Source organism: Aphelocoma coerulescens, chromosome 4, assembly GCF_041296385.1.
Source record: "Aphelocoma coerulescens isolate FSJ_1873_10779 chromosome 4, UR_Acoe_1.0, whole genome shotgun sequence".
NCBI classification, from domain to species: Eukaryota; Metazoa; Chordata; class Aves; order Passeriformes; family Corvidae; genus Aphelocoma; species Aphelocoma coerulescens.
Genome location: NC_091017.1, coordinates 30,496,137 through 30,520,733, shown reverse-complemented (window position 1 = coordinate 30,520,733; position 24,597 = coordinate 30,496,137). Strand labels below are relative to the sequence as shown.

General features: G+C 40.3%; 1 protein-coding gene across 2 annotated transcripts in view; it reads right to left on the bottom strand.

Moving 5' to 3' along the window:
- EGF (epidermal growth factor) overlaps window positions 1-24,597 on the bottom strand; it is a 58,927-nt gene that overhangs the window by 5,612 nt on the left and 28,718 nt on the right. For both annotated transcript variants that reach the window (XM_069013345.1, XM_069013346.1), the window contains exons 11-23: window positions 24,081-24,217; window positions 22,044-22,192; window positions 20,353-20,457; window positions 18,500-18,723; window positions 15,043-15,210; window positions 14,176-14,325; window positions 13,597-13,743; window positions 12,832-12,948; window positions 11,679-11,804; window positions 9,367-9,486; window positions 7,234-7,384; window positions 4,513-4,680; window positions 1,598-1,700 (exon numbers count right to left, since the gene is read on the bottom strand). In XM_069013345.1, the coding sequence (XP_068869446.1) occupies window positions 1,598-1,700; window positions 4,513-4,680; window positions 7,234-7,384; window positions 9,367-9,486; window positions 11,679-11,804; window positions 12,832-12,948; window positions 13,597-13,743; window positions 14,176-14,325; window positions 15,043-15,210; window positions 18,500-18,723; window positions 20,353-20,457; window positions 22,044-22,192; window positions 24,081-24,217 (1,865 nt within the window). The remainder of the gene's footprint in view (window positions 1-1,597; window positions 1,701-4,512; window positions 4,681-7,233; window positions 7,385-9,366; window positions 9,487-11,678; window positions 11,805-12,831; window positions 12,949-13,596; window positions 13,744-14,175; window positions 14,326-15,042; window positions 15,211-18,499; window positions 18,724-20,352; window positions 20,458-22,043; window positions 22,193-24,080; window positions 24,218-24,597) is intronic.

The window sequence follows — 24,597 nt, the reverse complement described above, 5'->3', positions numbered from 1 at the left end:
TCAATAGTACTCCAAAACGTATTCCAGCTCCTTAAGAGTTGAGCAGCTATTGCTTTCTGTCCCTGATGTAGTATAATCTCTTTTTTTACATAACGCTCTCCAACAATCCACTTGAAGTGAATAGTAGAAATGGACAGCTTCCCACAGCTTTTTGGCAACTCTAGAGCTTCTAACCTGAGTGCGGGGACGCATGAAGCCCTGGTGAACTTAACAATCAATGGCTACATCAGCACAGAGAAAATCACATGCATGAAACCACAGCAATCCATTACTGAGTAAGCACCAATAATTAGCAAAGGGTCAGTGATTTGCTCTTCCAGTGTGCAACAAGCCATTGCAATAAATTACTTTATTAATGTGTTCGATGTCTCCTGGTGCATAGTGAAATGTAACACAAATGTGTAATAGATTTAAAAGCTGGATTTGTTTTTGTTGATTCAGTCCATTGCTTAGCTGTTTAGTTACCTTATATTCAGCAAAAATGTCACTGTGACCAGCATTAACTGCAGGGTCAGCAGAAGGTGGGGACAGAGCTGATGGGCTGCAGGCCTCCTAGAGCACTGCTCCCAGGCAACAAACTGTTCTCAGTCCCAACAAATGTTTCTGCTTTTCCCAACCTCAGGTATTTTTCAAACTATGGATTTTACTTCTGCTGTGAATAAATCATGGCATTGCCATGATTCAGCTCATTTGCTGTCCACTACCTGAAGGAAAGGTGCTGATGATAAAATGTTGCATAAGAGTATGCAGTTGACCAGCTAAGGAGCCATATGCCATAACCAGGCAGTTAATTCAGTACTACCAACATATGTTTGACAGTGTGCTTCAGTGGCTACCCACTCACAAATCCTGCCAGACACTCTCACTGAATCATTTGCAAGGCCATTCTGAGTCTCAGACTGAGCACAGAAGTAGCCACAGATGCCAGTTATGTCACTTGACAACTTCAAGATCCAACTGCAACCATCCAGCAGTGTAATGTCATTCTACTGCCAGTCAGAGTCAGATCCTAAGACCAGATTTTATGGGGCTAAATGCAGCTTCAAAAATTACAACAGCCACAGGCCTGGACAACCAGACCGTGTCTGCATTTTTACCTACACCAGTGTAAAATTGGAACTTTATATACCCTACCAAGAGGCCTGATAAAATCCTGGTTGTTTTTCTTTACAAGGCAGCAGCTTCTAATACAAGACATTTAATTTCATCAAGCCCCAAAATAGAGTTCAACATCTCATGTAGCACACACAATACTTGGCTCCTTTTTTACAGAGGGCATACTTTCCTGTGAAAATAGCTGTGTGATATGCCATGTCATCACATTGCCATTTCCTTAATTTAGAACACAGTTCCCCAACTGTTGTGTTCAAAGCTAACAATAACACTGGCTAATGGTTGCAATATATCCAGGCAGCTGTGAACTTTGAGGGATAACAATGAGGTAAGATGAACTAGGGTTCACAGCAAAGCACTTGATGACTCTAGCAGTTATTTAATGTATTTAAGATGTGAATTATTTGATGGATAATCTCAAGTGGATCCCTAACACTCTTTGATCCTTCCTGATTCCTTCTCCACTCCACATTAATATAGTTACCAGAGGCTTGTTGCCAGTAGGTGTTACGTTCTCACTGTCAGCGCGGCTGCTGGCGGCTCTTATCGCGTCTGCATAAAGATTCTTCTTATACAAATTCTGACTTCTGCAACAGAACGAAAGCTGACTCAAGTTATTTTGCTTTGAGAGGACCAGATGCTGCCTTTTTCACATGTTAGTCTATCAGTATTCGCACAAGTATGTATATTTTGTTTTCTCTCACTGGTTTGTGTATTGCTATCCATTACCACACAGTGGTTGAGACCAATAGCTTGTAGGAAAAAGGAGTCAGTAAGAAGTGTACAAATGCTTGTTCCAATGCACCATCTCTAAAGGGTCATTCATTAGAATGAACAATAGGCCTCGTAATTTTAACTAGACCCTTCCATTTTCTTATATTATTCTATTTATAATACATTTCTCTTATAAAAATTTGTTTCAAGTAATGCAGTGAAGTGTGTCTGTGGGTGAAGCTCAGAAATAAAAGTCTGACTGTATTTTTGCACACTATCAGTAGTTACAATTATGAAAGTCACTTTTGTATTCATCTGCATCATTTATACAAAGCAACAATTTCAGAAGTTATTGTGAAATAAACATATAAACTGAAAGTCTCAAAAAGCTTGGAAATAAGTTCTTCCAGGAAATACTCATGACCTACAGAATTGGCTTAAGGAGAAAAAGCCAAGAGTACAATCTGAAGATGGAAAAGGTATGAATAATCAGCTCTAAGAGGCTAGTTCCATAAATTCAAAGCTTGTTATTTTTATAGTTGAACAGCAATTAAACAGTTAAACAGTTAAAAGGCAGTATTAAAAGCCCTTATAGGCCCAAACATTAAATTTTATTGTGCATCACTTGAGATCCAAATCTTCTTTCACTTTACATACATGTTTTTGTCCTCCTAAGCATCAGCTAACAAAATTAGTGTTATACTCTTCAAATTCTGGAAGTCTGATGTTATAACATCTTTTTACCTGACCTATTTTAAATAAAATTTAGTAGATATTTACCAAAGAAAATTGTAATTTTCCTTTTATTTAGGACCTTTCCTTTTATTTCTGCATAACCTTTATATATGAAGTGGGAAAGGTCACATGCCATAATTATCATGTATTGCTCCCTTCATGAGAATACAACATAGTTAAATTTTACTTTGTGTGACCTTGGCCAATTGAGGTGGAGGAATCTATGACTGAGGTGTTGAATCTATGATACAGGTTTGGGGTTTTTTGTGGAAAAGAGTTGTTTCCTTGCTTCCCATGGAAGATAAAACTTGGCACAGTATACAGTCAGACTGCAATAAACCTAACTTTAAGAATAACACTGTGCTCTTCAGCAGACAATAGTCATTGAACAAACCAACACAATACTGCAGCGTGCTTAGCCTTCAGTTCACACATTTTCAAATTGGCAGGTGTAGACCTCCAGCTTCATTTCCTTCAATTAAAAGGAGATAGGCATCTCCATTTTGCAGGGGAAGGAACAGGACTATTACAGACTTAATCAGGACATTTTGAAATACAGTAGATTATCTGAAAAAGTGGTATAGCAATTTCAGCCCACATACTGGTTTGCAGACTCCAGTTAAATAGGGATTTTAGATCAGTGGTTTAATTTTGATCTAGTTATACTAGTAATTGCTGCAGTTCAAATTCAGTCAAGCATGTAATTGAAAACCTGTTGTTGTAGTAAGCAGTTATATTGATCACAAGCAGTTGGCAAGAAAGAAACATAAATCTGGGAGAAATTTTGAAAGAGAGAGGAAGGGAAGAAATTTAATATCTTCAGACCTTTAAACAAATCATATTCTGTCTATTTTTCATAAGAGAATGTATGAAATATATGAGAAATATAAGAATCTCACAATTTTTCTGTTCTTTATATATCCACTGATCAAAATCTGAACCCCAAGTTATGAGAAAAAAACAGGCTGCACTTAGCTTCAATTCTGGACCCCTATCACTAATTAATAGAAAATAAGGAATGTTGCAGCTTCTCTACTTTTATGGACTAAATATGCTGAGAACCATTAAATAAGAATGAATAATATTAGGTTACATAGTTAACTTCTTTTGTAGCTTAACTTTTTGTGTCTAGGAGAGTCTAATTTTAAAATTGACCTAAACCACAAACAAAAATCCTGCATTTAAATCAGCCTCTGAGAACAGCTGTCTGCCAAGGTCATGGCCAAAAGACTCTAGCTTAAATGCTTAATACTTTCCAGTCTAAGGGACACTGATGACATTTAATTTCACATCAGACAGCGTTCTTAAATAGTGACTGTAGGAATTCTTTTTGCCACAAGAAGAATCCCAAATCTGTGCAATTCGTTACATCCATGGAAAATGCCAGGGAGTACTTTTACAGCAGATGTGCTTAGACTCGCATCCCTGATTTTACTCTTTCTACTGCCAGGAAAACTGTTTCCATGTTTGTTGCTGGAAACATCACTCTGGAAGTTTGCCTTGGGAAGGTTAGTAGGCTGCTTTTCTCCATGGCAAGGAAATTTTCGGGTGGAATTCTACTGAAAGGCAAACGAAGGCAAACTCATTGAATAGCTGGTGGAGAAGAGCCAACCTCTACCATGACAGTTCCAGACATCTACAGCTGTGAAAGGAAACCAAGGAAGAAGTAAATGGCATGTTCCTGAGCTCTCTCATCAATATGAATTATGGCTCCTCCTCAAACCTAACAAGGTCTATTCTTCTTCCCTCCAGACAGGTCTGCTCACTAACACCAATGTGAGTTCTGCGGGCAGGGGACATGCCAGAACTTTCTGTATTATTCACAGATCCAGTTACTGAAAAGAAAAGAATAGGAATTTCCATCAGCTGAGGAACAGCTTTGTCTGTGCAAGCAGCAGCAGCTCGGCCCGTGCGGCACACGCCGGCGGCAGCCCCGTTGGGAAGCAGTACCTGCGGCAGTAGGCAGCCAGGACGCCCAGCAGCAGCAGCAGCAGGGCCAGCCCGGCGGCGCACACGGTGATGGCGATGTTCCGCACCTTGGCCCGCCCGGCGCGCTGCTGCTCCCACCACTCCAGGTCGCTGAACTGGCAGCGCTCCCCCACGTAGCCCGTCACACAGCTGCCAAGGAAAGAGGGCACACGCTGCAGCGGGCGGCAGGGCACAGCCCCACGCCGCCACCCCTGTCACCTCGCGCCTTGGTTCGCCATTGATCACCACGACAGAAACGTCTGCTTGAGTTTTGCAGTGGGGAAGACAAAATTATTTTAAAGGAACGCTGTTGAAACATGTAGAATCCAGTATCAAAAGTACTTTTCTTTTTTTTTTGCACTGTGATTTTTGCTGGTGTTGAATCGCCTGTAGAGTTACACAGAGAGATTGTAATTACTAGATTCCTGTGGGTAAAAAGTAGAAAAAAAAGTTTCTTAAATCCTGTAAATCCTGCTGTGTGATTAGTGTTTCCCCAGGATTTTCCATTTAACTTCTTTCAGCAGCAAGCTTCCCTTCCTTTAAAGTAAGCAGTACAGGACTGACTTGTATTTTCAGAGCGATTTGGCTAAGAGAATCAAATTTTAATCTGAATCTTTACTTTAAAATTAATGATGAATGAAAGTGTTTTTAAAAAACCCATGATAAAGGTTAGAAATATCTTCAAAACTTAATTTTAATATAAGCTTCTTCTGTAGGCAGTTTTTGTTTATTTGTTTGGTTTTACCATTGTAAAACCCAACATAGAAATATCTTGTCAATGCATGAAACGCTCAAATCAAAATTACTAGAAACTGAGAAATACATCAAAAATAATCCCAGCCTAGTTTTACTGCGTGAGGCAAGACACATAAATAGTAAATGGAAAAATTGAAAAGTCTACTCAATTCATAACAATCCCTCAGCAATGTAGGCTCAACTTCTCACAATTCTAATTGGTCTGATTTTACTCAAGTCCAAGAGCTAGTCAAGTGAGAAAAAGAAACAGGATTTGACCTGCAGCAGCTTTTACCTACTACCATGAAAACATTGTATCAGCATTCATTATTAAATCAGGCACAATCACTTTCATTCTGTCACAATTTAGAATGCATGTGTGCTGGAAGGCAGTAAAAATGCTAATTTTTTAATGTTAGATTACAATGAATTTCAATCATGCTGGAAGATCTACTTTCTAGTGTAAGATCTTTTATTAATTAAAATACAAATCACATCTGGTATGTGATTTTTGCGAGATAACATTTTTCCATTCCTGCCCTTTGGTAGTTAATAGATTAGAGCCTACATGAATGAATGCTGCCATCTAGTGAGAATTCAGCAGGGGTGGAATCCAGCAATGCCCACGCACAAACCCCAACAGCTAAGCGTGGTTGCTCTTAATTTTTTTAACTGCTTCCACTTCCAAAACTGAAAAAATATGTATATTTGAATTCTCATTATGCAGTAACGCCTAACAGATAAAAGAAAAAAAGAATTATGTGATCCAATTTGAAAGTTCTGCAGGTTTAGACTCTTTAATTTCAAGAGAGGAAACTTCTGAGGTGAAAATAGATAGTTTACAATGCCTCTAAAAGTTACACTAAAAATTCAAAACAAGCACCAGAGATGACTATGAGTTTGTCTCCTGTAATGTCTTTGCCCAAGGGCTGATCTCAAGAAATCCACAGCACAAAGCACCCACTTCATTCCCATATATATACATGAGACAAATTCCTTTCACATTCTTACAGGTACAGAGGTCTGTAGGCAGGGGAGACCACTCAAATTTCAAAATAGGAAAGCCTGAGAGACAGAGGGAGATTTGCCTACCCTGGAACAGCATCCACCCCCTGCACAGGTCCTCACTTACCACCTGAGACCCCAGGGGAGGAGGCAGGCATTGGATTTGTCCCACTGTAAAGATTTTATGCTTGATTTTGAAGAAAGATTATGAGTACAGATTCAATTATAATCAGGTTACACATTTAAATGTCAACACTAAATGTTTTGAGGAGATTATTACCCCATGGGACTGGGTTGTCACATTGACCAAGCCAAGGCTGACCTCTGGAGAGATGAGATTCTCCTTGATTTTATCAGTATTCCCCTGCATTTGGGGAACCCAGAAATAGGCTTCACAAAAATATTGTCAGGGTTAAAAATATTGACAGGAGAAGCAGGTCTCGATTTTGAGGTCTCATTGCAACTCTCCCTGTTTTAAAGGGGGCGATTATATCTTATCCTTTTCTGCCTTTCTGTAATGGAAGATGCCGACCCCAGACTGCTCCCTGGCCCCAGTCAGAGAAGACAAGACAGAGATGTCCTCTTGCATCCCAGTGACTGCTACACCTGAACAGCAAGGCCAACAAGGAGGTGCAAGTCAGTGCAACACATACTGGAGAGAGAGCAAGCACTTCTTTCATAAAGCCATGAGCACTAAGTCATTTAACAACTTACCTCCCATTTCCAAAGCAAAGAATCAAGTGCTTAGGGAACAGATCCAATCCTGCTGTTAATTGACGGGTGTGAATAGAGTGGCCATGCCCTGAAAATTACACTGATCACTTACAGGAAAGAAGAGAGTCTAATGCGAATGAGTGACACGAGATCATTTGTGGACAAACTCTTCACTGCCTGCAGTTAACCGAGGGCAGCATTGCAAGAGTGCCACTCTTCAGCAGAGAAAATACAAAATTCTGGACTTACGTGCAGGCATAGTCTTGTAGATCAGGAACATAATTGCACACTCCCCCATGGAGGCAGTATGACTCGTACGAAGGAGGGCATCCTACAGGATCGCCTTGCACAGCGTTTGTGGTGTATCCATTGCTGACAGCAGTTGGGGGAACGGTAGATTCTGAAACAGAGGGTTTCACAAGGACGTCGCAAACGTTTGGCCTCATTGGCAACATAATCTTATGAAAGAACTTCAAGGTACAAAACTAGGTAAAAATATCTAATTTCTATTAATTACTAGTGTTTCACCTTTTTGCTTATGTTGTTATCAAATTTAGGCAAACAGAAATTTAGATCAAATTGTTAGATATGCTTGATTTTTAGATTGACAGTGAAAGACCTGCAGTGATTGACTGAGTTCTGTCTATTTAGATGTGTGAGTCCAGCCCTGAAGAAAAACTGTACCAACTGTCTAGGTGCTTACTCTGAAATAATTTTTGCAATTTATGCAGCTTTGGCATACGGTGAACTTCTGCCACACATAAGTTGCCAGAGTCAGAGGTAGAGGTGAAGGGTGACTTTATTTCATGCACTTGGATCTCAGAGTCAGAAGTTTTCACAAGCAACTTGTCATTCTTATGCAGATTATTTCTACTCTGCTGCCATCCAGTTGATTGCATCTCTGTGTGATGGCAGAACACATTTTTATTTTTCCAGGCTAGCTCGGGTACAGATGACAGCATCACTGGGGCAGCAGGGAACCCTGGGGTGCAGGCAACCCTATTGACCCAGTTCTTCAAAGGGTTCTGTAGCCTGCTCTGAATCACACGTGCTGCCGCCCACCCAGCTATCCAAACTAGCTAGTTTTAAAGGTAACACTAGTATCTCTCTGCACAGCATGACCTTACATTTTCCTTAGAGAAAAGGAGTGTTTTCATGCCTACTTTGATGCTACAACAAATCTATAGGTCAGAACAAAACAGCTACATGGCAAAGAATTTCCAGCAGTATGGATTAGCAGAGACATGCCTAATCATTCTCATACAATTGTGGGATCAGTTCTATGACTCACACTAGTTTTATTGCAACATGACCTTCAATGACATTTGGGTCTTAAAATTTCATTTGCAGAATTGCCATGGCAAAGAGTCTGAATGGAAAGGGATGAGTGATTATAGTGAACCCCAGGTGTGTGTGCATTCAGAAAAGAAAATTTCATCTTGCTAAAAGAACTAAAGCAGTGTACTAACACCTATGAAGACCTGGGATCAGACTGACAGATGAGGGACCTAGGAAACATTGCTTCCAAGTCATGCATCATTTAAAATCATAATTTCCTGAGTGACACCTGAAACTACTGAACAATTAAGTAACTGAAATGGGATTGGGAATCCTGATGGGTGTTCTATTTAAGAAAGCCACAATTTCCTTGTTTTTCTGAAGAAACAGCTTTGTGACAGCCACACAATGTCCCTCCATCATCAGAAAGTTACTAAATCTGCAGTAAAATTCACCCTGACCAAGAGGGGTGACACAGAATAAAACAATGAGTCACTCTCATTTTCAGGGATTGCAGCTACCACATTGAGGCACTAAAATGAGGGTCAGATGGCCACTAGTGCTGAACCTTCAGGAGTTCCCTTCAGTAAATTGGTAATCAGATTTTCTAAGGAGTTTCAGAGCCCTTCTGAACAATTAGTGCCTGGAACTGAGAGACAAGCTTATACTGAGGAATCAAACGGCACTTAAATTATGTGCATTTCCTGTGCTAGCCTTCTGCAGAGTAACAGAAGGCACAGGGAGTTTGAAAAATGGCACAGACTGAAATTACCCCCAAAAAATATTACTTCCAAGGAGTATTTACTTCTGCTGTTGATTGTAAATGACATTTGATAGATTTGTTGTTACATTTAGACATTAAAAATTGAATCTTACATTGAATCTACATTGAATCTTAATGTAGATATTTCCTAACTAAACTCGGATCTGTTTTCCTTGGTCCACTACAAAACAACCTCCTAAAGACAATGCTAAATGGATCCACAAGCTGGTCAGAGTGTTACTGTGCAGGGATCCTTTAGTTTCCAGGTACAACAATTTATCCAAGAACACAGTTCTTAATTTAGGGCCACTTTGTTTTATTTACTCCTTCTATTTACTCACTGCAGCCAATGCCAGTTCCAGAGGCATGATCAGCACACGAGCAAGTGAAGTTTCCTTCTGTATTTGTGCAGGTCATGTTCTCTCCACAGGTGTGGGACCCCATCTTGCACTCATCAATATCTGTCACCCAAAGAGTCTGCAGTTAGGAGAACGAAATGGCTCAGAGCATCGGTTAAAAGCGCAGCAGTTGCAGCACTGTGGTCCCCAGGCAGTGGGGAAAAACACCAAAGACCTCTCCCTCTGCAAATATGCCTTCATGGAAAACCCAAAGGAAAAGCAGCCAGCATACTTTCTATAGCAAGAGCATGCTGTGCTGCTGCAGAAACTCTCCACAGGGAGAAGGAGGGAAAGGCTTCCCCACGAAGTGGAACAAATACAGTAGAGCTGAAGAAGAGAATTATTTGTACCAGATGCATTCTCCTGACATTGCTAGTCATAGCTTGCAGCCTGGATCCATATGTCTGCAGTAACACAGCAGAAGGGTTTGGGCGTGGGGAGCTGCCCACCCCTGCACCACCCACCTAGTTCAGCCTGAACAAAAAGTTTAGGTAGAAGAAAAGTGTCTGGAAACCTACAGGTTTATTCAGTTTGTGTAAACACTTCTATGAGTGAGGCTTTGAATGACTGTAAAGAGGCTCCCTGACTACAAGCCTCCCTTTGCAGGCTCAGAGCCTATGTTAGGCTTGTATTTATCTCTCACTCCCATCCTGCTGCACACCCTCCTCCTGCCTCCACTCCTCTGCAAAGCCCACAGCAGCAGCTCCTGCCAGGCTGTCACTTGCACATTGCTAAATGCCAAAGCACTCCCCTCAAAGGTGAAATCTTTGGTTTATATGGCAGAGTTTGGGAACCTCTGATTCATTTTATGAACTGTCAGCAGAGTACATGTGCCAGATCTACTTCAGGGAATCACAGATCTGTTACCCCAATTTTTGTGAAATGATTGCTTAAGCTGCTGGGAATTTTTCTACAGTAAAATTAACAGGCTCTGGCTCAAAACAGTCTAGAAAATTCAGAACACTTTTAAATACAAAAAGAAAAAAAAAAAACAAAAAACAACAAAATGAATGAAAAAATGAAAAGGGGGAACGCAACTGCTGCAGCATATTTCAAGAAATGTGATTTCACCAAGACAACATACACTCACTGTGTGTTATCACTGGACACACTGTCACATTCCTGGACACTGTGCAGGCATTTACAACTGAACCACAAAATCATTTACCAGTTTCTGGTTTTCGTAGTACATTTCAAGTCATCGAACACAAAATTAATTTTGGTTATGTTTACTTCATAATAATACTGCATCTTCTATAAAATGCTGAGAATCTGTTTTCTGGACTTAAAGACTGCAGGAAGATAATAGGCTGCTTTTCAGTAGCAGTGGAAGGTACTGCATCCTGAACAGCTATACCACAGTATAGTGGTAAACAAGATAGTAAGAGCCCAGGGCTGCCTGAGGACTTGCCTTCTAGGTGGTGCTGGGAAGGCAAGAGGACCTTGTCATTCCTGTGTGCACTTCCAGACACCCTCAAAGACATGAGCTCTGTCTCTGACCCCTGCAGGCAAAAGGCCCTCTCAATTCCTCTGCCTCTGATACTTTCCACACTCTACCCATAATAATGATACTGTTCTTAATTTTTCAGTCATCCTAATCAGCACTGAAGAACCAAAGTCCAGTAAAGATTATGTAAGAATTGGTTCAAACTTAATGGGCTTTGATTTAGGCTATAAAGTAAAAAAGGAAAAAGAAAAGGACAAAAGAGAAGCCAAGGCTCTCATAAAGCTCCGAACAAACTGTGTGCTAGTCAAATACTGGAGAGAAAAACCTTCCTGTTCATATTTACCACTAAAATGGATTAAGAATTTAAGAGACGTAAGGAATGAACTAAAGACCTGGCATTAGAACTAGATGGGCAAATCAGTGGGTCTGATTATTAACAAGGCTCTAAATGTACTCAAGTTGTCAGTGTCACACCTTGAACCTCATGCCTATTAAACAGACCTGGAATTATTTGATGAGTATTATGACACACTCAATACCTGCTTTCGTTTATATTCATGGCAACGATTTCCAATAAAACTCTACTCCTTCACCTCCACTTCCCTCCTCCCCTTCACTCTTCCTCTCTCTCCTTCTATAGCCACTAAAAAGAGTGCAAACACTGAGAGGAGATATTCACTGACAACTACAGGCTTTGCATATTGATGAGTTGCTGAGGTTACCACACTTCAAACAGGGAGGAAGGAATCAAAAAGGCAGAAGTGCCCCAGCCCTTCAGGCAGAGCAGAGCCCTCACACATGCCCATACCATGGCAATGGACTCCATCTCCAGTGTAGCCTTCCAGGCATTTGCAGACGTAGCCCCCTTCCGTATTGATACAGTCGGACACGTTCCGATTGCAGCGGTCCATATTCACAGCACACTCGTCAACATCTGTGAGACGAAACAAAGGACAGGGCACGTGGGTCAGGAACCATCACATCAGTCGATGAACAGAAACATCTACACCATGGGTCACCCTCAGACTGTGCTGTCACTTGGCATTTGTGTATCTGCAGCAAATGGGAAGAGAAGGACTTTGTGGTCTTTTTTGGTATGAAATTTGATGGGGGCGTTCTAAAATCCAAGAGAGTCAACCAGGTACTATCAACTGGAGATCACAAATACCATTTGCTCAAAAAAAAACCTGTTCAGAGGAAATGATCTAATTCCAAAAAAGCTTTATATTATAGAACCATAAGTTTCCATTAAGTTGGAGAAGACCTCTGAGAGCATTTGGAAACTTTGTTTTGTGAAGGAATGCATAGGCCTAAAAAAAGAAAAAGTACTACAGTGAAAGAAACGTATGCCCATTTCAGTTTACAAGGTTTTTCCCTTTCTATAGCAACACAGATTCTTCTGAGTCTTCATGCGCAGCCACCAAATGATATTTTTTGATTTCTAAACCTTCCTCTCGACCTTTATGAGAGAAAAGAAGTTCTTCCATTTATGTTGCAAACAAGTCCAAAAATTTAAAGACCACCCTGAGCAATGTTTTGCATGGCTGTTAGAGTTTTTTTCTAGTGCTAAGAAGAAACTAGAGCAGCACTTTTATATAAACATTACATCAGGAATACTAATTTTGAAGAGATTCCTTATGTCTAAATTATACATCAACTATCATGTCTATGGACTGAGATTTTATAATTGGTGAATTTTAACAAATAAATACATTATACTTTTATTATCCCTGTTTTTGCTTCTTAATATTAATAGGATTAACACTCATGGCTTGAGGGGAAAAAAAGGCATGTGATAATCAGCCATTTCATCTCACATGCTCTCTGCTCATCATCCCTTTCATACTACTGACCTTTCTCTGATGGCTTGCACAGCAGAGCTGCCAATGTGAAAGGAGATAGATTTTCTCCCTCTCTCCCAATCTACAATTTTTCAAAAGTTATAATAAGGTTTTTATTACCATAGCATGATTTCCCCTTCCTGGTAAATCCTTTCAAACACTGGCACATAGCACCATCTTCCAGCAAAACACACTCTGCATTGACATAACATTCTAGTGCAGTGCAGTCGTCTTCATCTACAGTATAAGAAAAACAAAAAGAAACACTAGATGTATTTGGAAATATCAAAGGAGGTACTGGATGACTATATTAAAGAAAAACAAACAAGCTAACTAACTAACTGGCTAACTAAGAAAACCAGAACATACTATCAAGGTTTGAAACAGCTCTCCAGGATTAATAATGACAAGCCAATACAATTATTACAGCTGTTCTCTTTGTCTAGATGGAGTTGATATGTCGTTTAGTATCAGGATTTCTGAAAACTTTATCCAAAACCTACTGTAAAATTTAATGATCTACTGTCATCAAAGATACGTAGAATTCAATGGCTTTACTTTAACTTAGTTTAGAGGAATGCAATATACTTAAAAATCTAAGGGAGAGATTTCCTCAAGTGTTCCAAATTGGAAATGTTTGTTCTCTAGACTGGGATAATATTATCAATGTTTGTTGATATAGCAAGGAATATAGACAAAACCAAAAAAGCAGTCCTCCCTGGAATAATTGCACAGACCCAAATTCTTGTAAGAAGTTTAAGAGCATCAGTACCACCAGTCTTGACAATGAGCCTTTCTTTCTTTAAAGTCTATGACTTCTTTCTGCTCTATAAACCTGTTCAGAGCCTCAGAGTAACTATAAGGAAGATAACTATCAGACTCTACCTGATACCATGATTTCAGCCATAAAAAAAATTATTTTCTGCTTTTCCCCATTGTCTGTATCCTTAAAAATCCCAGTGCTCCGTGTGCTCTGGAGCACAGTCTCTGGTGGTGGCATTGGCATTACCTCCTTGTGCACAGAAACACTTCCTGAAAAGACAAGAAAAAAGTGACATGGACTATTTAAATCTACTGAAATAGCCTTCTGATTTTCAAACACTTGTCTACTTTCCAATCATCATGGTGGTTTCCTTTTGAAATAAACATTGGTATCCTCCCAGACTAACCGTTTCAAATTATTCACTCACTGGTGATTTTTCTCAAATACAAAAGAGAAGACATGTGACTCATTCCTCACAATACTTGTCAGCACTGCACACATCTTTTTCACTGCTAAAGTTCCAAGGGAAAAATTACAGTGGTCAGACAATATGTTATTGTCCCAAGGACAAAATTCCATCATTTTCATTCTTCAGAGAAACCATCATTCCTTATATTAGAGTAAGGTGAATTTTTCCAGTTCTATCTGTCAGGATCCTCAGGGGTTTGAGGGGGGTCTTTTTGGGAACTGGAGGACTGTACCTGCTGTTGAGTTGGAAGAACCTAGAGCATGACAGGTTTTCCCATCTTGAGTTTTCCCAAATCCTGGATGGCACTTGCAGTGGACAATTCCAAAACTATTTTCACAGATCTGATCACAGCCTCCATTCTCATAAAGGCAAGGATTTGTCCCTAATGAGGAAAAACAGGAAACTTAACAAGCTGGTTCTTCAGTCAACATCTGTGTTTAGACATGCAGAGTTGAAGCAGTTGGAAAAGAGTAAGGACTGACAAAAACTAAGATTTTTAAAATTTTATTATTTTTATTTAACAACAGACTCATATAGTAAAGCACAGAAGTTATCACCTAGCCCCTGGCAGGAGAAGAGATCCATGCACTCTGTATCTAATACATCTTTTTATTAATTTATTTCCTTTATTTCTCCTTTAATATTTAGAGTCCTAATTTTACAAGGACATAAGGAACCTTACCTTCTCTCAATCCTGGTCTATTGAAATACTCTTTTCTGCTTACGGGGAGATTGTTCCCAACAGAAAATCAAATTATTCAATCAAAAACTAATAAATCTCACAAAATCTGTCTCCATGTCATTTATTATTATTGGTGTGTGCAGGTGCTAATAGACTAGGATAAATAGGAATTGAAAGACTGTGGTAGCCTCATGGCAATTGATCAGCATCTATTCTTGGGCATGAACATAAATTTGTCAGCATTCCTTGGACACATGCCCAGATGATGCTTTCAATCAATGCCAATCTGACTATGCAAGGCTTTTTAAAGAGCCTGTTTCTGAGAAGATAATCCTCTCCCCAGGGACATCTATTCTACTGATATCAGTGAACAGGAGGAGGCTGGAAGGGAATGACTGCTTAATTTTTGCAGTATACCTGGTTTCGCCAAAGGATGAACTACAACCATTGATGAGGGTCTCAGCATGCTGCCTCGAAGACGTACCCTGTTTTGGCCGGTCTTCTTGTCCACCCTCACTAGTGATGGCCTAGCCCAGTCAGAAAACCACAGGTGGTCCTCAAACACCACTACAGCAAAAGGGTGGCCTACAAAGACACGAGGTTTATCATTTCCACATCTGTAGGACATACACAAGAAACCCTGTAAAGGAAAGCATTATCTGCATATTGGTCAACTTCTAACACAGGGGCCTAGCTATAGCCAGTGCTCCACTTTGATTTCTCATGGAGAGGGGTAAGTGGCCGTGAACAGTGGACCACGGGCACATGTTACTTGTACTCTTAGCAAAGGAGGCTATGACACTTGCCTGACTCAGTACAGTCTCTACACTTCTGCTGACTTCCAACCAGATCTAGTTCACCTCACACATCATCATCATTTCTTGAGGCAGCATTGAGACCAGCCTTTCAGAATTGGGGTACCTCCCTCCTCTGTCTCCAAGTGGCCCAGCACAGAGCTGTTGAGGTACACAGTTCCTTCTGTGGTCTTCACATAACAAGGAGGAAAGGAGTTCAGGGCGTGTGTCATCCTGCATAAGCAACTTGGCATGAGGCAGCCTGGGAGCTACAGACACTGCAGCCGCAGACTCCTGGTAGGGCCCCAAAGCCAGTGTGTGGTCTCTGCATGTGCCAAAAGTGCACACAAGTGCAATGCAGGGGGCCACATGAGCATATAGCCAGCTAACATAAACCACAGGAGACAATAGGTCATCCAGGTGGCTTCCTCTCTTTTCACTGATGACAACAAGATCCTAGACACCAGCTTCAACCAGGCATCTAACAATTACATGACTAACACTGTGAGAAATTCCACCCCAAGTTCAGAGCACAGGAACTTTTCCTTGGTGGCACAACATCATGTGCACTAGGAAAACTCAGATCCTCAGTTTGACTTTAAGAGATAAGCTCAGCAATTCAGAATCCATAGGAAAATTTCATATATATAATGGCAGACATAAAGGTTTTTACAAAATGATTCTGACTCTTTCTAATCCCTCGTGATAGAAAATTGTCATTAGTCCATATGAGACGATGCATTTTTTCTCTACATTCAGAAAACTCCTGCTTTCAAGGCAGCCTTTGGGCAAGCTATTTGCAACGGAAGGTAAGAACACGTGCTATTCTTCCATGGATGTACACCTGGCTTCAGAGTGGATGCTTCCTGGCTGAAGCAGGTTTGCTTTGTTCTGGTCCTTAGAGCCTCAGCGTGCGCTGCAGTCTGAGCGCCTCTGAAAAGTATGTTTTGTAAGCACATGGTTTTTATGATCTGTGCTTTTGCTTCTTAATGTAAGACCTCAATTAGATGATGGTTAATTTCAGTAAAGAAATTGGGATCCCAACATATATTGGCTTAAAAAAAATTTTTAAATCAAAGACAAGCAAAGAAGCAAACAAAAGATCAGATACTCCTTGGGGAAGGAGTATGTGTTAGTATATCTTAAATTCACCTCACAAATGAACTGAAAAAAACACTCCTTTAAAAAAAAAAATTTATAAGACCCTTTTTAAGTATTCTTAAGTGTTACATTGAAGAGTGTATTGTTGGCACCTCACTGCCTCCACTGACCCATTCTCAATCACTGACCTTGGTTCTTACCTTTTCATTCCACTAAATTTGAACAACTAGACCAAGATCTAGATACTGTTCTCACCCAAACATTTGCTCACAATTTTAGGATCGTGTTTGCACTATTCTCAAACAGCACCCTGCTTTGACCAGCAATTTATTAACCTGTTATTTTGCAAATACATTAAGGATTAAAATTAGAAGCAGAGTGTCAGTCAGTGGAGATAGCAGGAACAGTGCAAATGCAACCCACTGCATAAACAAAAGGGATGCTTGTGTTCTTCGTTGCCTTGGGCAGGTCATTACAGGCTGGTTTACTCACAGCTGAAAACGGGGTTAGGCGGAAGAGCAGAAGTAATTTACCTATTTTTGAATGCAGCTCTACTGAATGAGCTCTCAGTACAGGGGCACTAGAGGGAGCTGCTGTAATAAAAACTCATGTTACAGCTCAACACCTGCGAAGAGGTGCCACCTTCCCGTCCTCCAGTGTACGGCTGTTCAGAACAAAAACTGAATTCTGGTCTCACTAACAGCATTAGCAAAACATCAGGACTTGTTCTCTTGCTTCTCTAAATTCATACCCCTACAGGTAGGTCTTCATCTCTTTCACTTCCTTGCATACAGAGGTTGATGTCCTTTTCTCTCACCTCCAAACAGCCGTATCACTGCTCCTTTCTCATAGTCCATGTTTCTATAGTGCTCCTAGCTCTCCTTCTTTGTTTTCTCCCTGTAAGACACTGTCTTACTTCTTGTGGGGAAACAAAATGAAACTATGATCAGACTTCAAGGTTCTCCTTTGCAGATCTGCTGCAAGGTGGAGCATACAGCAGAATATGCACAGCAGGGGAGGACAGAGGAATCTCTGGAAACTCTGGAAACTCTCTCTTCTCAGGCTTTTTGATGTCGTATAAACTGGAGAACACTGATTCCTCGAGGACCTCACTCTGCTCACCTTCAAAGGAGTAGGAGGGTATCTGGCTTAGGTGATGAACACAAGCCTTTGCAGAGCACAGACTTGAATAGGGGCTGCTCAACAGAGCAACCATAAAGTTACCCACAGCAGTCATGGTATTGAGCTACAAGTCCTCAGTCTGCCCATGTTTTGTATGCACACCTACAAAATGGTCCCCAGAGAGATCCCATGATCAAAAGGAATTGCCCTCTCCAGAAACTGATTTGCTGTGTACAAGATTCTTAAACACATGGTTTACTTTAGGAGTGGTACAACATCAGTTCCTTGTTGCCAACACTTCTGTTCTCTTCTTTCAGGACAACACAGTTATGTGTCATGCAGTAGAAATCTCAGTTATAAAAACCACCAGCATTTTGTAAAATCATTTTTCATTTGCTATCGTGTGTTTAGACTCATTCCAGTGTTCAACATTGCAGGTGCAGGTTTGCTGCTCAAGGACCTTAGAGATCCAGGTTAATTCCCTTTCGTCTTACGTCAATATAACTCCTTGATGCAATAAGCACAGCAAAACCTGAGTTAAACTAAGCAGCCACACATGGGAAGAACAAATGACATTTTTACTGTTTTGATTCTTTTCATTCTTTTGTGAAGGCAGAGAAGTCCTTCAAAGTGACTCATTAATAAAATCAGTGAGTGTTAGAAAGACATACTTTTGCTAAAATGAATAAAAGTCAGCTGGGTAACAGAATGAAGAACTTAAGTGCTGTCATTAACCCCAGCAGAGAGTTGCATGGGATATACAGCACAGCAGCTGGCCAGTAATTTACATGCACATATGCAGATGTAGATGCACGTGGACAAGCAGCAGTAGATAATTATCAACCCCAAAGCCTCACCTACATCATTCTGTGCAAGAATTCGACGACCAGAACCATCCAGGTTTGCGCTCTCAACCACGGCCTGTTTAGCATCACACCAGTACAACTTGTCAGCCACGTAGTCCAGAGCAATTCCACTGGGCCACACCAGGCCAGTGCTGGCTATGACCCAGCGATCGAAGCCTTCTAATGAAGAGCTGTCAATCCGCGGGTTGACCCCCATGTCAGTCCAGAATAATCTCCTTCAGAAAACAAAATGAATACAGGAAGTCAGTAAGTAAATGTTTGTCCTCCTCTCCATGGAGTTCTTTCAAAGCAGAAAGGTCAGATCAGAGCAATACAGCCCTGAGTCACAGGAGAAAAAGGGCACACTTCAAGCAAACATATTGGCTGCTGATCTTTTCACACTTGCCATAAGACTCCAGGTGATTACACTGGGACTTATGCAGAATCCTTACTCTGTTCACTGGCATGAAACCCTTGGAAAACAGCTCCTGACTACAATAACTGCCAGCTGTTCATATCTGCTTTTTGATTTTCCATGTGTCAGCTGATGGTGGTTTAGACCACAGAAAATGATGCATTAGCCAGACCCTTGCCTAAACAAGGATGTAACAATACACAAATGAAACCAAAATTACCCATGACCCATGGAAAACAAGCAAGAGTAAGCAGGTTGTTTTAAGAAAAACAGACCAGAGTATCAGACCCACAGTCTTTCTCTTTTTAATAAAATCATGATTCTCAGGGTCTCCCTCTAGAGTCCTGTGTGTTACTCACTGAGTGTTTAGTGGTTTTCAATGACTATGCTAGAAGGTAACTCAAAATGGGGACAGCTAAAATTGTAAAAAATTTCTGAAGTTCGGGCTCATCTTCCCTGCCTCTGTCAGGTTTACTGAAATTATTATTATAAGGGCTTCACTTAGATTTAATTACAGAAGCAGTTTTGCTCCAGTCATGCAGGGATCAGTATTTTTAAGAGCCTTAATTCTGTTTCACATCCCTCTTTAATATTTACATTCCTCCGTTTTCCCTTGCACTTTTTTCCTCTACCAATAATTTTAATAAACAATCTTCCAGAAGCTAGCTTTCTTCAAAGTTTTCCTGAAAAATGTCTCTATAGCATTCAACCTCTACTGAAAGATTCTTTCAGGTCTTTTATGTCCAGAGGCAAGCTAAAAAAACATCCTCCCAACCCTGCTTCTTTATTTGATTAATCGGTACTTAGTTATAGCAGGATATGAGCATCAAAACAAAATTTGAAAGACCAGATTTAAAATGCTCCTACTACAAGCATATTGACTGAAATCCATGGGACTTTACCATTGATTGAGATAGCCAGAATTTCATCAGGAGTTTGAATGCCTAAAACTCCTGTGATCATTTCAACACAGATTAAGAAGTTATAAGGTGCATTTTAAACAAGAAATCTCCAGAACAGTAAATTAGGTTTAGTTTCCTCTGAAACTGAAACGTGAACCAAAAAAAAATGGCTGTTTTTTAAGCACTACTGGTTAAAAGTGATTACTTTCTTCACACTAATAGATATGGAACTACCAAAGTTTCTAGTGTGGTACCTACAGCTGTCAGTGACCTCAGCTGCTCATGCTTTTCTTTAGTTTAAACTACATACAGTATCATTAATGCTCCTATTACTTTCTTCTAAAATCTATATGAGAAATGAACATGTCCCAACTCATGACAGAAACCCTGCAATAAAACATTACAGTTCACACAACTCTGCAAGGCAATGACCAACCCAGCACAAGACTAATGCATGTTTTGACTGCCAAAAAGGGCAAGGCTTGCATGCTCATTTTTAAAAATCCTCCACAAGTATTGCATGATTTACTGTGTTTATCACTCCTTACTTAGCAAATGGGTGAATGGCAATCCCTCGGGGCTGGGAGAGATCCTCCCAGATGATCATTTTTCTTTGCATTCCATTCAGATTGCTCCTTTCAATGCACACCTTCCTGCAACACACAGAGCACTGTTAGGTCCTCCCTGCTATCTTTTTTAATTATCTTCTTGGGCTGAATGTACTAAGATTTTGCATTGCTCTAGTTTAGCTGTAATAAATAATTTCACAGCGACAGGAAGTAATCCTGCTGATGTGGGATGCCTAGTTGTTTTATCAACAAGTAATTCATGTTACAGCTTCATTATCTGGTCCAGGGCATGATGATAAAATACCTGCTGCTCTGCAGAAGACATGAAGTTCTCCTTCTTTGGGTGAATAATGAATTGCAAGTATGATTACCAATAGATAAATGCTAGCTTTGAAGGGAGTCAGGAGGAAAACCAGCTCCTAACTGAATACCATTACCAAATGTATAAAGAATTTTTTTTTAATTAGTACTTTTACATAGCATTTTTCATCCAGAAATCACTGGTCATTTTACATATTACATCTATTTTGCAGGAAAGAATGAGGCTAAGAGTCTTAAGATTACTCATAAAATCAGTGGCCAAGCCAAGTATAGAATCTACATTGGCAATCTTCCAATTCACCTTTTTTCCAGAAAACTGATTTTATTAGCAATATTCACCTTGCCAAAGAAATACCAGCATCTACCTGCAAGCAAGCCTACAGCCTTCCGTGCCTCTTTGAACCTTCAAAGAAAGGCTCCACAGAGATGGAAGGAGAAATATATTCCTGCAAATGTGAAATACAAGCAGGTAAATGCAGTGGGTGAGAAGGAAGTCGCAGGTTCAAATTCTCACCTTCTCCCTGAACCCTTGTCCTATGGAGAGAAGCACCATAATCTCCCATCTTACAAGAAACGTGGGCATATTTCTACAGCAGCACATTCATGTGACAAGATTGTACCTAGAAGCAAGGAAGTGGACTAGCAGAATGTTTAAAATGGAGAAGGAGGGTGAAATTATTTTTTATTGACTAATGAATTATGGATCATACTGAAAGCTCATGACCACTCTCCAAGGAGTCTTCATTACTTGTGATCTGACACTGCCTTTTCATCAAAGGTCAGTTTTGTTTCCCTCTGCACATAAGGTTAGGTATCAGCTGAAAGGTGGTCATATTGTCTGGCAGTGGTCATTCCTCTTTTATCAGAGATAATAAACAAAGGCTCTCCAATAGCATGATTCTAGCTGCCAACAACATTGATTTCCATCCAAGACGTGCTCAGTACAGTAATATTCTTTTTTTATATGTATATATATAAAGATATACCTATAAACACACACAGGCAGTGTATGTATATAAAGAAGAGTGTAAGCAAATATATTCACACCCACATGTGCACATACATATGTGTATATATGCAGTGCATGCTTTAGATTCCTTGCAACTGAGTCCAAACCCTTGCTTCTTGGAAAGACAAAGATAAAAATACAATAGCAGGCTGAAAGTGAACTTCCAGCATTTTGGTTTTAAAGATCCTTCCTACTGTATATACTTGAGACTACAACTACCCAGTCAGAATGTGAAGCACTACTGAATTAGAGTGATATCTCAGCTATTTCTGTATCAGCAGTCATTTATTCCAAATATTTTATGGCATGCTTCAACATAAATGCACTGTGGAGCATGTACCCTCTGTCTGTCCAATACAATTTACGGTTAATCCAGTCCACAGCAAGGCCTTCGGGTGTATCTATAGCTTCATGAATAACCTTTTCACGATCTGAACCATCCAGATTAGCTCGTTCTATCCATTTCAAGGCAGTATGGGCAAAGTAAATCTGTAAATAAATAACATATGAGGTGTCATTAGTTCCCATCTCACTTTCTACTCTCCCCCCCTGTCTAGTATCTCCATTTCTAAAATACCTTTTTCATCTTGGAAATTCCCTAAACCGCTTATTCACAAAAGGCTGCACAGGTAACCCATGATCCCTGATCAAGTAAAAAAGAACTTATCCTTCAACCAGGATGACTTCTACAGGCAGCTTGTGCTTAGCTGTAAATCCTGGTTGCCCTATATACAGCCCTCTGTATATCCTGTGGTTTTGTTTCAGCCAGTAGCTACTTCACATGAAGCACAGCTGAGGAAGCAAAAGTAGGAGCAGTCAAAAAGAGCACATTGTCATTCCACTGGCTGCTTATGTTGAAAACAGAGAAGTACGGAGAAGATAGTAGAATTCTATGCATATCGAGGAGCTGGGAAGGGGAAAAGGAGTTAAAAAGTTTGCTTCTATTTTTTTCCCCTCCTTCATCTTGCAGCTATCTTAATTTTTTACTGGGTGTCTATTCTGTAAAGCTCTAACATTTCCAGGAGAGGTTTTTTAGTTTGGGGTCAAAAGAAAAGTTCTTTGCTGGTAGGGAAACTAGGTTTGCATTTTCCAAGGACGTGTAAATTTTGTCTTGTATTCAGTACCAGAGGGAGCCAAACACTGTATGGCAGACCCACATGAAAAGCAGTGCTGAGGCTTTCTCTGGAAATGGTAACAGCAAAACAAATAACTTGCTTTGATGCTAACCACGAGGTCAAACAAAACAGGAGGGAGCCTCTAGCTTAGACCAGCTAATTCAATATCCTGGGAACACAAATGGGTGCTGCCTTGCCACTCAGCTCGGTGCTGACAAGACCGGACTCCCGCAGCCTGGATGGCCCCTGCATGTCCCCTCACCTGTGTACTGCCCACCCTAACACAACAGGAGGGGATCCTGAGAGCACACCAGAGTCCCTGGCACAGCTCATCTACACTTGGCACAGCCCAGGACAACTGCTACCTCTCCAGCAGGGCCTTATTTCAGGAGCAGGTGGCAATGTTCCAGAAGCGCCTGAAGTGCTCCTCCTGTAAATGCAGATCTGGTAACATTCACATTTGTTTGGCTGTGTCCATCTGGGCCTTGAGATGCTTCCAACAATTTAACTGAGCTCCTCATCAGCTTTCACTGTACCATCCAGGATTCCTTTGCAACACTTTTACAGTGTAAACAAGTCTCTCCATGGGAAAATACAACTATCTGCAACAGAAGGTTTAGCAAAGCACAGCTGAACTCCTTCCTAACTCTGCAGACAAGGAGTAGGACATTAGGATGTGGCCTCACAGACAAACAGCTCTTTATACAGAGAAGACTCCTGTTTCCAACAGCACTATCTCGAATGTGTGGAAGACATTCTGGAAGAGCAATAAACTCTGTGAGCATTCAGCAGTTTTGCTCAATAATATCAGAACATGGGAAATAATTCTTGTTACCATTACTACTACATTTAGTAGGGATCATACAGATTTAGCTGTACAAAAGAAAAGATACCTTTGCTCATACTGCTACACAGTGAAAAAACCCCACAATATATTTCCAGAAAATACCGCAGTCTTAATGGAGAAAACTTAATGGAGCCACGCAAAAATTCTTTGAAATTGAAATCATGCCTGAAGTGAATTTAGAAATCTAAATTCTCTGTGAATTATTTTCAATGTACAAAAAATAAGTAATTGAAGAATGAAACTCTTCAGCTACTGTTTGGCAGCCTGTATCAGTTGTGCTCCTAGACAGGCAACAGAACAACGAGCAGCATAACGTGTAATCCAGATCACTGAGAGAGGAAAGGTTAAGGCGCAGGAAAGCTCAATACTTTTGGCCTTGAAACACTCCAGAATGCTCTCATTTTCAATGCCTTACCTTATTTTCCACTGGGTCAGAGTCCAGTGCTAAGACTACTCCCATCTGCCAGTCAAGTAAGCTTGTATAATCTGTTCCATCAAAACTGATCTGACGGATATCTTGGCCATTTGCAAATAACAAAAATGGCTTAGGACCTGTTGATGAAAATTTGCCAGCATGTTTATTGCACTAAGTTCAAAGTGATCTCCAACTTGCATTACTACCTAACTAGCGTTGTAAATAAGTAATAGGAAATGATAAAATGAGGAATACAAAGATATTATGGCAATTTTCCTATATTCCACTTGCCTCAGGAAATTAAAGATAAATGTGAATGCAAGTTTACAGCATTAGCCTCAACATTTCTGACAAAAGCAGTCACTAGTCCTGCTGCATTTCACACTGAGTGCCTTAGCCTCAAGGCAATAATCTCTCTACATTTCACATGAGCTTGACTTTTCACTTGAGTTTTGCATATGGAGAAGCCCTGTGTAGTAAAAGCAAGAAAAATACTGTCCTCCAAAAAGAATATAGC